The 15,446-nt window shown below is 37.3% G+C and overlaps 1 protein-coding gene across 6 annotated transcripts in view; it reads right to left on the bottom strand.

The window, feature by feature from the left end:
- The window catches only part of shi (dynamin-1 shibire), a 69,455-nt gene that overhangs the window by 40,032 nt on the left and 13,977 nt on the right, over positions 1 to 15,446 (bottom strand). For all 6 annotated transcript variants that reach the window (XR_015838888.1, XM_088274284.1, XM_088274285.1 and 3 more), the window contains exons 3-9: positions 8,698 to 8,847; positions 8,324 to 8,527; positions 5,468 to 5,660; positions 4,666 to 4,875; positions 3,365 to 3,572; positions 2,954 to 3,091; positions 1,835 to 1,992 (exon numbers count right to left, since the gene is read on the bottom strand). Coding sequence is in view for 5 of the 6 variants with exons in the window: in XM_088274284.1 (XP_088130410.1) it covers positions 1,835 to 1,992; positions 2,954 to 3,091; positions 3,365 to 3,572; positions 4,666 to 4,875; positions 5,468 to 5,660; positions 8,324 to 8,527; positions 8,698 to 8,847 (1,261 nt within the window). In the remaining variant the exon portion in view is untranslated. The remainder of the gene's footprint in view (positions 1 to 1,834; positions 1,993 to 2,953; positions 3,092 to 3,364; positions 3,573 to 4,665; positions 4,876 to 5,467; positions 5,661 to 8,323; positions 8,528 to 8,697; positions 8,848 to 15,446) is intronic.

The raw sequence follows: 15,446 nt of genomic DNA, 5'->3' as shown, positions 1-15,446 counted from the left end.
TCAAAATACATGTTTAGAGGCTTATTTGCAGATAAGACCGCAAGTAAATATGACTGAAACACCCAGACCAATTGAAAATAAATATTTCTTGAATTAATTTTGCAATTGGCAGGATTCGGATCCGCAACGGCAGTTTCGTAGTCGAGCGTCTACCCAATCACTCCACGGCACCTATCAACTATGAAATCGTTTTTTTTTAAATGTCAAAAATATTTTATAAAAAAATCAATAAAACATTAACCGTTGTGAGTGCTGAGAATTGATAGACTTCTCTTTTTAATTTTGGTATACTGTTCCTAAGTGTTGCCCATTCATATACTAACAATGACGCCAGTCTATTTTGGCAGTGGAGCTGGGAGATGGTTCGCAGTGTGCAGGTTACTAAAATTGTGATTCGTCAACAATATTTAACAAAAATTTTTTTTTTGAAAATAGAAATACATTTCTTGTAAAAGCCTGTTGTTTGCGCCCTTACTATATCGGATCTGTTCAATAGTGATGTTGAAAACGATTGTTATACTCAAAATAAGTGATGAAATTAGTATGTTTACCAATCAGAGGTGTCAGAAATGAAGACTCTGAGAAGCATAACAGGCAAGAGTCTTCGAGATAGATTGAGAAATGCCAAGGTCAGGGAAATATGCGAGATCGAATATGTCGTTAGGTGGGGAAGGCAACGAAGAAGACAATGGTATGCGCATGTGAGGAGAACGAAACCATCCAGACTCCCCCACATCGCATTGTACGGCCAACTCCATGGTAGACGACTCCCGGGCAGACCACCAAAGAGATGGGCCGATAGCTGGGAATCGACGTCGCAGGAGGCTAATCCCTCTTAAAAACAGGCCGCGAGGCCTATAATAATAAGAAGAAGAAGAAAAAGACCAATCAGAGGACTGGCCAACATTCTAATTTCATTCAATAAATGAGCCAATTTCACACAACCTTAACACATTCTTTCTTACGGACGAAATTTTTCTGTTTTTTCTCAATATTTATTTATTTTTAAACATATATAAAAATGTTTATTACAAAATGCTGTTTTGTTTGAGTAGTATGACATGTTTTCCACCAGTAGCAGAAAGAAACACTAAAATAGGTAAATATTTGAGAAATTTATTTAACCAGGCAATAGAAATGGACTGACCACAGCAGTCTACAAGGACAATAAGCTGGGTAAATATTTGAGAAAAATATTTTTGATTTTGTACCCACCTAATAAAATGGTCAATTTTCGCAAAAAAATTGGCAGCAATTAAAGCATACGTATAAGAAAAATAAAGTGATTGGTAGCCGAAGAGGAAGAGAGGGAGGGGAATATCCCCACACGATGGACTGATCGAGTTAAGCCAGCAGCAGGCACCTCGGTGGTTGGAGCGCTACGTGCAGCGCAGTCAAGGGATAACTGGAGAAGAGTCATTACTTCCACAAGGGTCACAACCCTCAGTAATTAGAAGTAAAACGGAGAAGAAGATAAGAAAAAAATCTCAGCACTAAAACGGTTAATTATATCACCACAGTTGCAGGTATACGCGTTTATTTTATTTATTTATTTTTTAAAAGAGAAATATTTGCGTTTTCATTATTTGCAAAAATACTTCAATTTCCTACTATTTCTGTGAGCCTAAGCGGCTCATTATTAGAAATAGGTATCAAATTGTGGTAGAGTAGACTCGAGAGTCCCCGACACTAACCACGGGACCACAACCCGACACATTAAATAGGTAATTTTTTATTTGTCTGATTGAGTATTGGCTTTCCACTGGAAATTATGTATGAGATGGCTGGAAGTATGCGTGCTCTACGTGCGGGGGCGGACGGGGGCGTGGCTTACTTTGCGAAGCCGATGAAGTCCTCGTGGTTGGTGTTCATGTAGGCGAGCTCGCAGTCGATGAGCAGGATGAGCTGCTCCTTGCACATCTGGTCCCGCTGCCGCACGTGCGAGGTGATGATGCGCTCCGTCTCCTCGCGCAGGCGCGGGTACCGCGACATCTGGAACACAAGATCGGGTCGTTGTCACCATTTCACCAGCACTGAGAACATCTTTGTGTGAGAGCCATTTTGTTGAGCATTTTAGTACCTAATTTAGGGGGTGATTATCATTTTTTTTAAATAACACTTATATAATACCTCTTAATAAGTTTTATTTATTATTTGGATCGCGTGGCAAAACTCAAATGGCAGTGGGCAGGACATATAGCCAGACAGGACCCCACAAGATGGACCCCAAGAATTCTACAATGGAGACCTTGGGAGAACAAAAGAGGTGTCAGAAGACCCCAAAAGAGATGGTCTGACGACATTGTCGCTATAAGGGGTAAAAACTGGCTGCAAGCAGCAACCAATCGGAGGAAATGGAAACAAGGGGAAGCAGTGAAGGTCAGAGAGCTCATAAAGAAAGAAAGGATAGAAGTTTTGTTTCATTACACACGACTAGTTTCGAAAACTACAGATGTTTTCATCAGTTTCAATCAGTTTCAAAATCACCGTTCCTTCATGTGTTAACAATCAAGATGACACTGCATTTATATGATGCAGATCTCTATGGGTGAAGATAAGGGTTTTACATATTTAGGATTTTTATGGAGGGTGTGGAAGTTTTTGGTGAAATTATTTTAATGTTTTTGATTTAAAATAAACCCTGATGATGACAATGTATTGTTGAAACCGGTAGGTTGAATTGTATTATATAAAAAAAGTGGTGAAAACAAAGATTATATATATTAATATTATTTTATATTTAATTTTATAAAGATATTATAAAATGTACCACAAAGTATCTGCGGAAAACATTCAAGAAGGAAGATATATTTATAATTTTCATCATATAAATGCCTTAAATTTATATTTGTTACTAACTGATAAGATCAACTGTGTATAAGAGTTTCTAGCCTTTTGCCAGAGTGATATTTGGAGGTTAGGTTAGGTTTGGGAGATAATCAGATGGAGTTACCCGGTCGGTGCACATCCTGACCACGTTGGAGAGCTCCTGCACGACGAGGTCCACGCACTTGAGCGAGGGCTCCTTCAGCCGGCTGATCTGCTTCTTCACTATGGCCTCGAAGGCCAGATCCGGAGTGAACAGGCCCACCTGGAAGAGACATTTCCTTACTTAACCACAGAAAGTACAGACTTCAAGGTGGATAACAATATATTAAATAAATCTATACTTTTAAAAGCATTGGCTAACATGTGAAGCCGCGGAATCGGAGAGAACATGGCAAAGTTTGCATTATATCTACATTAGGCTTTGGAGTTTTCGGGACTCTACTGTACTTGTTTAATTGATATTTTACATAGATGGAGAAGAATATGGAAGTTACCCTATCAAATGTAAACAGAAAAACGTCTAGATTATCCTTACCCTGACACCATGGATATTCCTAATAGCAAAGGCGATCTCCCTCCGCAACTCCTTCTCGTCAAACTCCATCTTGACAATCTCAAAGGGGAATCTCTCGTGGAAAAGTCGGTTGATCTTGGCACCTCCGCTGAGCTCGTTGGTGTTGATGAGGGCGGATCCCGAGCCCTCGATAGTGCGCTCAAAGTCCGACTGCAGCTGCTGGATCATTCTGGAAATTTAACCATTTTGAGTGTGAATGATTTTGAACGAACAGCGTTTGTGGACGGCGCATGTATCGTATCGTGCCAACCTAAGCACTGCTTGTGTCTTTCAACTTGTATTGCTAAGGTGAGCATTTGGGGAGTGTGTCTTTTCTGTTGCGGGACCGATGGCGTGGAATAATCTTCCACCAGTAAATAGAATAGTGAGAGTGACATGATTCCGTTTTTTTTTTTTTTGAACTGGACCACTTTTAAATTATGTTAACTCTTTGAATAAAATAAAAAAAAACACAATATTTTTAACTCTGAAGGATGCAGACCCCAGGCAGACCACCGAAACGATGGAAAGACAGTTGAGTCAACATCTCAAGAGCAACATACGGAGGCACAAACAGATCCCTAGGATATACAAAAAGAAGAATATTTTAGATCTATTTTTGTGAACTAAAAACTAGAGCAATAAGTGGTTAATTCTTTGACTGAAGACAGCCATTGTATCATGGAAAAAATGGTGAGGCAAATTTTCGGTACAAGTGTGATGCCAATAGCCCGGCTCATTATATTGTCTTGAAGAAAACCAAAACATTAGTATGGGTGGAGAATTGAGAGTCGTCCTACTGACTGGCAAGGAATATCCCCCTAAAAAGGTCAATAAACAAAGCCAGAGTGATGGATATAAAGCTGAGATAAGCATTATCGATAAAATTAAGAAAGGTGTGTTGAGATGGTTTGGACATGTAGAACGAATGAGTGAGGAAAGAACAGTAAAACAAATTTATGAGGCGAATGTAAGTGGAAAAAAGAGCAGAGGAAGACCGAGAAAAACATGGTATGCCAAATACTTGAAAGTGGTCAGGTTAAAAGTCGTAACAATCGGCGGGTATGTATGAGGAGATGCATGAACGTGGAAGAGGCGAAGAATGTTTGCAAAGACAGAGTGGTGTGGCGTTCTATTCTCTCTGCCTACCCCTGCGGGAAGGCGGCGTGATGGTTAGTTAGTTAGTTAGAGTGATGGAGCTATTGGCTCTTGATGAATGCCTAAGAGTTTCTCGGTACCGGGAGCGCAGAAGAAGTGGCGGTTAAGTCACGGGGTATACTCACTGCAGCATGGCCTTGGTCTTGATGGAGGGGTCGTTGGGCTTGAAGAACTTGTACTGCTCGACGTCCTTCTCCAGCATGAGCAGCTGCTTCTGCAGCTTGTCGCGCAGGCCGGGCAGCGTGTCGCGGATGTGGTTGGTGAGCTGCTGGTTGAGCACCCGCTGCAGGTACGGCGTGCCCAGCCGCTCCGCCAGGTGCCGGTACGCCGGGTGGCTGCACAACAAAGATGGCAACCCTTACAAAATCTATTTCTCAGACTGAGAAAAAAACTTAAAAATGTTATTAACCAGTTCGTAGTCATACAGGAGAAAGTGACCAACTAACAAAACGTACAATTCTCCTGTATGACTATGAGTTGTCAGTTTACCCCTCACGTGACTCGGGCAAGGAGTTTGTGTTGCATTGATGAGTCTAAGTGCTGCTCGGGCAAATCGTATTATAACTTGGTGGTATTAATTTGCCCGAGCCAAATATATTTATGTATTTTTATTGACTAACCCGAGCAGTGTTAGTATCCTAAATTGTATTTAAAAAAAATAATAAAAACAGATTTTCCAAAAATTGCGACAATCATTTCGCCTTGTTATGGTATTTTCAAACTAGTGTTAAACATACAAGCTATTGCATCTAATCAATAGTGAACAGAAGACAGATCTCCTAGCTCCGGAATATATGAGATTGGACGGGGATCAGAACTGTCGAGACGCTGTTTAGAGCTGCCCGAGACAAGGACAATTACTGTCAAGTGATAGTCGACGTCAGGGGGACCTGACATGACACACACAAAAGAAAACTAATATAATACCTGAGGAAGAATTTCCTTTCTGCCGCCATAGCGGCGTTGATGTCCTTCCGCCCATCGATGTCCTTCTGGGAGCGGTTCACCACGCCGATGTATCCTCGGCGCAGAGGGAGGAGCTTATTCTCCAAAACGTCGCGAGCATCCGTACCCTCGTCCATGAGATCCAGCTTGGTGATGACACCGATAGTGCGGAGTCCTGCAACATACTCTTCGTCAACTCATCTGCGACATTAACACTAAAACTTTAACACATTAGCTGATAACAATGATCGATAATCCTGAAATTATTTTATTTATTTTATTTTTTATTTTATTTTATTTGGGATTTTTACAGCCAAAACAATATATTATACAACATTAATTAACAAAACTATGGCCAGTTAAAAAAATCCTTCGATAATGCTATTCTTATGAAAGTTATGTTGGTTGGTGTGAGTGTGAGTGTGTGTGTGTGTGTGTGTGTGTGTGTGTGTGAGTGTGTGTGTGAGTGTGTGTGTGAGTGTGTGTGTGAGTGTGTGTGTGTGTGTGTGTGTAGTACCTATTCCATGTCAACATAAATCATCCAACAAACAGGGATTATAAACAGTTGGCTTGTTGAACAAACGGCAACGATCAATCATTCACCTAATTTCCTGCTTATGTCATTTTTTTATGGAATTAGTGCTTTTCCCAAATATATCTACGTCATTAAACATTTTATTTTATGCGGAGTATTGGTCTGCATGTTCCCGATAGTTACCTAAGACAGTGTTGGCATAGGTTGTTTCCAATTCCTATATATAGGACCAACCTGCCGATGGTTATGTCTGTAGGAAGAGCTACCGCTATGATGAACAATATCACGCCGGATATTGATCTGTTCCATATGTCTGAGGGGGTATTCCGAAGCGGGAACAAATTTAATAAGAGTCTTTTTACTTACTTCGTAATTTGTGTTATTAATATATACACCTTAAATGTAAGTTTGTCATGTATATATTAATAATTGAATGAATTGAATTGAATTAGATTGTACTGAGAAAAAAATGGTTTAAAAGTATCATTGCATAGTAAAAAATTAACACACTTTATGTGAGTCTATTCAAAATTGTGGGATTATTGGCTGGGGTGGTACGAGTAATGCATTACTAAACAGTGTTATTGTTGCCAAAAATCTATATCGAAAATAACACTTAAAGATCTGAGACGGAAGAAATATCACACAAATTAAACTAATAACAGTCAAACAACTATGTATATGTTAAAACTATCAAATATGCATTGAAGAAAAACAGTAAAACTTAGATATAAGGAACCTCTATTTAACGCACTTCAGATATAATAATAAAACCCTTATCTGCACCCCAATGGTGCATAGGGCACTGCTTCATATGAACACAATGTTATCTTGATCGTTTACACACGAAGGAAAGGTGATCAGCCCTCCGCTTCAGGTACCAGTCCAGGGTAATATTGAATAAATATTACGGTGAAAAATCACTTATATTTATTTGACCCCCCTGGGAATCGAACCCGGGACCTCCAGAACGGTAGCCGAGCGTGCTGACCATTACACTACGGAGGGGGACAAATAAAAGATATAACAGATAAAAAATCCAGTCAATTGTAAAAAAAATTAGAACGTCCTGTTAATATTATCAATTCTTAAATTTAAGTATTGCCGTATGTCAACAATTTTTAGCGGCCATAATATCACAAATTATATCTCGAAACTTGTGCAATAAAAAAATGATTTCTTTTTTAAAGCAGGATTACCGAAAGCAAGCGTGTCTATATCAAACAGTAACGTGTTACTTCATGACGATTGTCCAATGACAATAAATAGAATTTGGTTTGTGTTTTATATTGTTTATTTTTAAAAATAGTTTTTTTAATTTATTTTAAATATATTTTTAAATAATGGACTTTCTTTCGGCTTTAACAGACACCCCCTCCCCCAATTTGTCCGATATGTCGCTCACTCCTTTCAAGAACGTCATAAATCAAAAAACTTGATTTTTCAGAAGAACGTTTTTAAAGTTTAAAAATATTACACAATGTATTAAAAATAAATATCAAGCCACTTATTGAACTTTTTACTGTGCAACAGATCTTTTTAGGTAAAACCTTAAGGTTTATTCTCCATATTCTCCATTTCAAAAAATTATTAAACAATACCTTTTCTTCAAAATGCAAAAACAACATTTTGTGCCCTGTAGCTGGTAAATATTAAGTTAAAATATGCCTCTTTTGCTGGGATATAGTACATTTTCTGGGTATTCCGAAAACACGCATAACTGAAAATTGTCAATTTTTGATTTATGACGTTCTTGAAAGGAGTGAGCGATGTCTCTTAATGTTTTTAATAGTTATTATAACATAAATGTGGAATTGTTTAATTGGCTTTATTTTTATTAATGTAACTATTTTTGCTAATGTAATGTTTACTATTGTTAATGTAACTATTTTTTATTATATACTTTTTTAAATAATGTAAAGCTGTACAATTCCCGTACAAATAAAATTAAATATGTTTAAGTTTGTCCGCCTCCGTAGTGTAATGGTTAGCACATTCGGCTACCGTTCTGGAGGCCCCGGGTTCGATTCCCAAGGGGGGTAAAATAAATATAAGTGATTTATTCACCGTAATATTTATTCAATACTACCATGGACTGGTACCTAAAGCGGAGGTTTGATCGCCTTTCCTTCATGTGTAAACGATCAAGATAACACTGCGTTTATATGACACAGTGCCCTATGCATCATTGGGGTGCGGATAAGGGTTTATTATTATTATTATTATTAAGTTTTACTATATGTGAATGATGAAAAATCCATAAATACCAACTGATCCGGGGAGTAGGGTAGGCGCGTGCTTACCTTGCGGGTCCACCTCCTTGGCCAGCTTGAGCGCGTCGGAGTTGGCGAGATCCGTGTTGGCCGGGGTGACGGCCAGGATGAGGCAGGCGTCCCGCTTGATGAACTGGAAGATCATGCCCTTGATCTGGTTCTCGATATCGGCCGGCTGGTCCCCGATGGGCACCTTGGTCAGCCCCGGCAAGTCGATCAGCGTCAAGTTCAATACTGCCAACCGAATAAATTCGTCATTTAACCACGTAATGCTTGTTTTTTATGTAACAAAAATAGAACTAAATTTTTCTTTTAAAAAAAATTCTTATTATTTTGAAAGATGTCCGCTTTAAAAAAAAAAACAGGACCAATGTGTGTCTGGGTGTGTGTGTGTGGAAGCTCACCGTTGGGAGAGTAAACCCTCAAGTTGATGGGGACATTGGAGATGCCCTTGTTGCTGCCGGTGATGCGGTCCGTCTCGCCCTCGATCTCCTGCCGCACCTCATTGAAGTCCACAAACTTCTTCCCCTTGCAGTGCAGGAATTCCGCATATTCTGGAACAATCACAAAACACGTATGAATAAACATATAGTACATGCTTGCTATTGTCCGCCTCCGTAGCGTAATGGTCAGCACGCTCGGCTACCGTACTGGAGGTCCCGGGTTTGATTCCCTGGGGGGGGTAAAATAAATATAAGTGATTTTTTCACTCTTATATTTATTCAATATTACCTTGGACTGGTACCGGAAGCGGAGGGCTGATCACCTTTCCTTCATGTGTTAACAATCGAGATAACACTGCGTTTATATGATGCAGTGCCCTATGCACCATTGGGGTGCGGATAAGGGTTTGAATGAACATGCTTGCTAACTTTTTACTTTTTACGTTTTCATCTTTTTTATGTTTTTAATTTTATTAAAAAAAATAATTGTTTCCTGATAGTCAAGTATTTTTTGTATTTTATATTAACAGTATTATTCTAGTTCTACTTATAATACCTATACCCTTATACTCTTTACTATGACCTATATTATATTGTATACCCACACACACCGGCCATGCCTTTGTGAGATCTTTTTTTGTATTTATATTTGTTTGTATTTGAATTTATGTCCTGTTTGTATGCAAAAGAATTTAAAATAAAAAAAAAACAAAAAAACCAAATACTAAAAAGGTATGAAGAAATTCTAGACAATTCTGGAAATTGGCCACTCTCCAGCCCATGGGGATCGAGAGGAAGGCGCTACAATTTGTCGGCTCTTCTTTTCCCCGCTCCAGACTCAAGCCCACTCGACGTCCTGAGACCGATTGACAACGTTTTAATCTATTTATTTTGTCAATATCATCATCATCCTATTATTATTATTATTATATATGTTTTGATAAGCGCCATTGAATGTCATAGTAACACACATAACATTGCTTATGGCAGACAGCGTGCTTCTTGAGAGCTGCTGTCACTTAAAAATGATTTCAAATGCAACCTTGTTTAAAAGATTTTGGATATTTTCAACATATTACAAATGTGTGCTTTCTTTTTTTATTTCTTTTTCATAAAACCAAACTGAGCCACAGCAACATGAGGTCGGGTACAGCTAGTATATAATATATAAAAAAATCCATCATATTTTTTGGATCAATTTATCATTTTTATTTGAAAAATGGAATGAAAATGACGATAGTTCAAAAAATATTTAAAAACAACAATGAATGTTGCCAGACCATAAAATATCGCATTTATGGCTATTGAGTTTATTTTTTAAAAATTTTTATTACTACCTAAGTAGGTCCTTGTGTCAATATTACCCCACATTATTGAGTCTTTTTTATTAGTGGCAATTAAATTCTATTTAAAAAGAGAAACCTTCTTCTTTGTCTAAGCAACATTCGTTGTAAGGCGCCATAATTTAATAAATTAAATTATACAGCAGTCTCTGAAAACTGGTACCATCCACCATTTAGTTAATCAGATCAATTCACAAGGTGGAACCAATTAGGGAGGTCGTGATCTTTCTACGTTTTGTGACCTGACAAATTCACTCATCGGCATATCGAACTCCGTAATTCAATCAACAGAGATACCTGCCATTGCTCAACAAATAAATTTCAGCATAAAAATAGCATAACTAACTAACTAACCATCACGCTGATTCACTGCAGGGGTAGGCAGAGAGAAAAGAACGCCACGCCAATCCAAGGTATGTAATATTCTAAACAAGATATTTTAGTTTCATTGATTGATTCGGCAGTCACTTTGTGGTGAAATCTATCCATTTTTAATTCAACGTCCCAAGGACCCAACTCTAAAATAAAGAATTAGCTTCACATACGGTGTTTGAAAATGATGCGGAATGCATCAAAACACGTGTCACAGTAGATTATAAGAAATAGTGGTATTTAATAAGTAAAACATTACTTAAAAAATATATTTTAGTGCATTGGAGATAGTATTGGAGTAGTATGGCAGAAAAAAAGGTGAAACAAATTTAAGGCGAATGTGGTTGGTAATAGAAGCAAAGGAAAACTTGTTCAACAGATGTGGAGAACAGATGTTCGAAAGGTGATGTAAGGAAATAATGCAAGTGAGATAAGCATTATCGATAAAAATTTTAAAAGGTGTTTTGAGGTGGTTTGGTTATGTGGAATGAACAAGTGAAGATATAACAGTAAAACAAATTTATGAGGCGAATGAAGTTGGAAATAGAAGCAGAGTAAGACCAAGGAAAATATGGCACAATAAAGTATTTCAAATACTTGGGTGTGGTCAGGTCAGGAGTATGAATAGAGTATGTGTGTTGCATGAATGTGGATGAGGCAAAGATTGATTGCAATGACTGTGGCGTTCTATTCTCTCCGCCTACCCTTGCGGGGAAGCGGCGTGACAGTTAGTACTTATTTACTGATCTGGCATTAATTTAGAGGAATAACACGATGATTTAAATATAAAAATTAAGCACTTGTATAAGTATAAAATAAAGTATAATTAAGGTGGTTTGGAAGAAAGAACTGTAAAACAAATTTATGAGGCGAATGTATTTGAAAATAGAAGTAGAGAAAAACCAAGGAAAACTTGGCATGATCAAATATTTCAAATACTTGACGTGGTCAGGTCAGGAGTGGAAACAATCGGCGGGTATGTATGAGGAGATGCATGAATGTGGGAGACACAAAATTTGTTTACAAACACAGATTGGTGTGGCGTTCTATTCTCTCTGCCTACCGCTGCGGAGAAGCGACATGATGGTTGGTTAGAAAAAGGTCAGTGCACACGTGACTCAAAGCCCTGCAGTTAACGATTGGATGGTTGTTTTTAATCTGTTGTTTACACATTTGAAACAATTTGGTCAGACCACCAGAGTGACTCACTGTTAAATTGTTATAGCTTATTCACCCGGGTCATTAATCCAGTACTCGGAAACTCATTGGGGAGATAATTTGGTACGGAGAATACTCCATATTGAATATTATACCCGCTTAGTGTCCATTGTATCATTGAACCCTTACTGGTCCAATGTCGAATCTCATTCGACATAGATTTTTTCCTCTTAGGTCCCTTGTCGGATGTTATTCCTCATTTTTTTCATCATTAGTATTATTTATTTGAATTCCAATCTTACATTTTTGTCACTCGTATCTATTACAACAGTATGTGGAGCAGAGAACAAAAGATTTTCTCCAATTGGAATTTAACTGTCTACCTAGATTTTTTTTTTAATTTTGGGGGACCGGAAAGGGTTCAAGTACTCAAATAAAAATTGCAGTGACACTTTTGTGTCATTTGGGAATAGGACTTATAGAAAGCATTTTAAAATGAAGTTTTATCAGCCACCCTACAAATCACCCTAAAAATTTTAAAATCTTTTTTATATATCATATGGCAGTTTTCTTTTCTTTTTTTCTGCTTGGTGGGTAGGCCTTGTGGCCTGTTTTTAAGAGGGATTAGCCTCCTGCGATGTCGATTACCAGCTGTCAATCCATCTCTTTGGTGGTCTGCCTTGGGGTTGGTTGTGCAGTGCAATGTGGGGGAGTCTGCATTGTTCCATCCTCCTCACATGCGCATACCATTGTCCCCTTTGTTGCCTTCCCCACCTAATGACATCTTCCATCGTGTGGGGCTGTGGTCCCGTGGTTAGTGTCGTGGACTCTTTAAGTCAGAGTTTCTCGGTTCGAACCCCCTTGATACCGAACAATTTGATACCTATTTCTAATAATAAGCCGCTTAGGCTCACAGAAATAGTATGAAATTGAAATATTTGTGAAAATAATAAAACACATATATTTCTCTTAATGGAATAATGGTTCCAAGACTAATAGAAGTGAAGCATGGAGTTGGCAAAAGAAGGATAGAAATATACTGAATGCAGTCAGAATGCAATCTCTCAGTGCGGCAAAACCATATATGGTGTAGATGTTTCAATGGCGATACAAGGAATGAATGCAAGGCTGAGATAAGTGTTAGTAAGATGCTTTATAAAATAAAACAACATTGTTTTTAACCACTTTTTAATGGTACACTTTTTCCAACCGGTTTCGACAAGAACCTTGTCATCATCAGGGTTTGTGTACTCATTCTAAAACATTGAAATACTCAATAAATAGTTAGGTTTAGAATTAGTACATAAATCCTGATGATGACAAGGTTCTTGTCGAAACCGGTTGAAAAAAGTGTACCAATAAAAAGTGATTAAAAACAAAGTTGTTTTATTTTATAAAGTTTATAAAATGTGCCACAAAGTATCTGCGAAAAATATTCAAGAAGTTAGTAAGATGGTTTGGGCATGTAAATCAAATGAGTGGAGAACAGTAAAATTAATTACGCCAGACTAAAAAAGTATGGGAGCCTGTGCCCTGTAGGGAAGAGGCATGATGGTCAGTTAGTTTTTTGTAGTTTTATGAAAAAGTTAACCACGGATTGGCTCTGTGATCATCGGGCATCAATTAGTCTACCATTTGAGCGGTTAGTATGGCAGAAATGTCAATGACTGCACAGCATTTAGTGAATAATAAACGAGATACAACGAGAAGATAGTGGCAGGAAGCACTCGGCGGCTGGTAACGGTCGCTGATAACGAGTGTGAGGCGTGTTTTATTAATTTGTAATAACGGCATCGTGGCCAATATTGCAAGGACAAATAACTCGTTATCGCCCATATCCACAAATTTGCAAAATTCCAAGAAAAAGTGGTATGGTAAGAGAAATTATAAACCGATTTCAAGTTCCGTCACTTCAAATACAGCATAACTTCTATTATCCACATTTTAGATCGTCCGAATCGATTAAATAGAATGAAAATTATAAAAAATTTTCAACATTTTTTAGTGTGTCCAAATCGGGGTTTATAAAGTTAAAAGTTATTTTTAAATTATGACATCAAAATGTGAAAATAACTCTCGAGTGGAGAAACCCAGAATTGTGAGCAAGGATTTGGACACACACAAAAATGTTGTGAATAAAATAATCTGTTCAAATTATAAGCTGCATAAAAAAAATAAATAAAAAATTCAGGCATTTCCCAGTATGTAATGTAATCCCATTAGGATCAGAGCTAATTAAAAGCTTTCCCAAACTGACCAAAGATGGCTTCAGTGAACTCACATAGATCGTCACGAAATTTATGATATATGGTAGGAGTTCCAAAATTTTGGGTAGTGTGGTCATGTGTCAATCATGGGTAGAATGGAGAATGTTAAGGTGGAGACTGACGGAGCACTTCGTCGTAACGTAACACGTTACGATACGAGCATTCAGGCAGTCAGTACAGCGAGCCGAGCGATCCATCCATAGTTTCAGATGCTCGCTGATCCTCGCCTCGAGCGATGTTACGACATTATATTACGACAAAATGCTGCGGTCAGTCTCCACCGTTACACGTATGTAAAATAATCACTTAACTAGCCTACGCGAGGCAGGTCATAAGCCCTCTAAATACCCAGACTTTCATATTTTCTTCATAAGTAGTAAAATAATTTCTAAGTAGGGAAAATCCAGTGATGAGTAGAACGGTGAATGTTACACGTTTGTAAAGTGATCACTTAACTGGCCTACGCGAGGTCAAAAGCCCTGTTCATACCCAAACTTCCGTATTCTTCTTCATCTATGTTGAAATGCCATTACATAAATTTGCAAATTTGCACTTAGTATATTGCGTCTACCGTTATAACACATAACATTGTGGTCATTGCTTTATCTGTTCTTTTCAACTAAGTCCTGGAAAATACGAGTCATCATGACCAAAATTCCCAGTATTCGCAATTCGGCAGCATCAATAAGAACTGCTGGCTTAAAGCAGAAATTAATAATAGTTTATATATTTTTTTTATTGTTTCGGCATTTACTTTGTGGAAAGACATACTTAAATTATTGTATTATTGTTTTTTTACACTCAGTAGTAAGAAACAAGTGTTAATTTATAATTTATTGATTTTCAATGATAAAAAAAATATTTAATATTGAAGCTATTTGTAAATCTAGACTAATAAAAATTCATGATAAAAGCAAAACATTTTGTTACTTAATTTATAAATTAAATGGTACAAACACTGATTTTTAGAGTCTTCTTAATTGTATTTTATGGTTAAAAACACATAAAAATAAAATTTGTGACAATTTGTTTCGCCTTGTTTTGGCATTTTCAAAATTATTTTAGTGTTTTTTTTTTTAATAAAATAACTAAAAATCAACTGTTCAATTTTACTCTAAAAATCAGTGTTTGATTACACATTTGATTTGACATTTAATACATAAATTAAAATGGAGTTCTACAAATTAAACGCCAAATCTATAAATAAAATACATTTTGTTACACTAGACAAAATATCCAACGACACCTGGATGTGAGGATTTGCCTATACGCGCATTTGTCACACGCGCAATCGTTGTTTAAAACATTTCATAACTTGAATTACATGAAAGCGTTTGAAAAACCGACCCCACGCAAGATACTATCTCCCAGCACTGATTACAAACAGATGTTTCTGTTTAAATTGTGAACCAAACATTGTTTTGAATTCTCAAGTCGAACCGTATTCCAGAAATACAAAGTTAACCGACGCACAAATGCTGCAACCAACTTTGAAATAAACTCAACAAAATTACTACAAATACGTTTTATTTATTTTTATTAACGATGAGCTGTACCCGGCCACACGTTG

Source organism: Brachycentrus maculatus, unplaced genomic scaffold, assembly GCF_059751285.1.
Source record: "Brachycentrus maculatus isolate JH-2025_06_01 unplaced genomic scaffold, ASM5975128v1 h1tg000653l, whole genome shotgun sequence".
In the NCBI taxonomy this organism is placed as follows: domain Eukaryota; kingdom Metazoa; phylum Arthropoda; class Insecta; order Trichoptera; family Brachycentridae; genus Brachycentrus; species Brachycentrus maculatus.
Note: the sequence above shows the minus strand (reverse complement) of the source record. Positions and strands in the feature narration are given on the sequence as shown.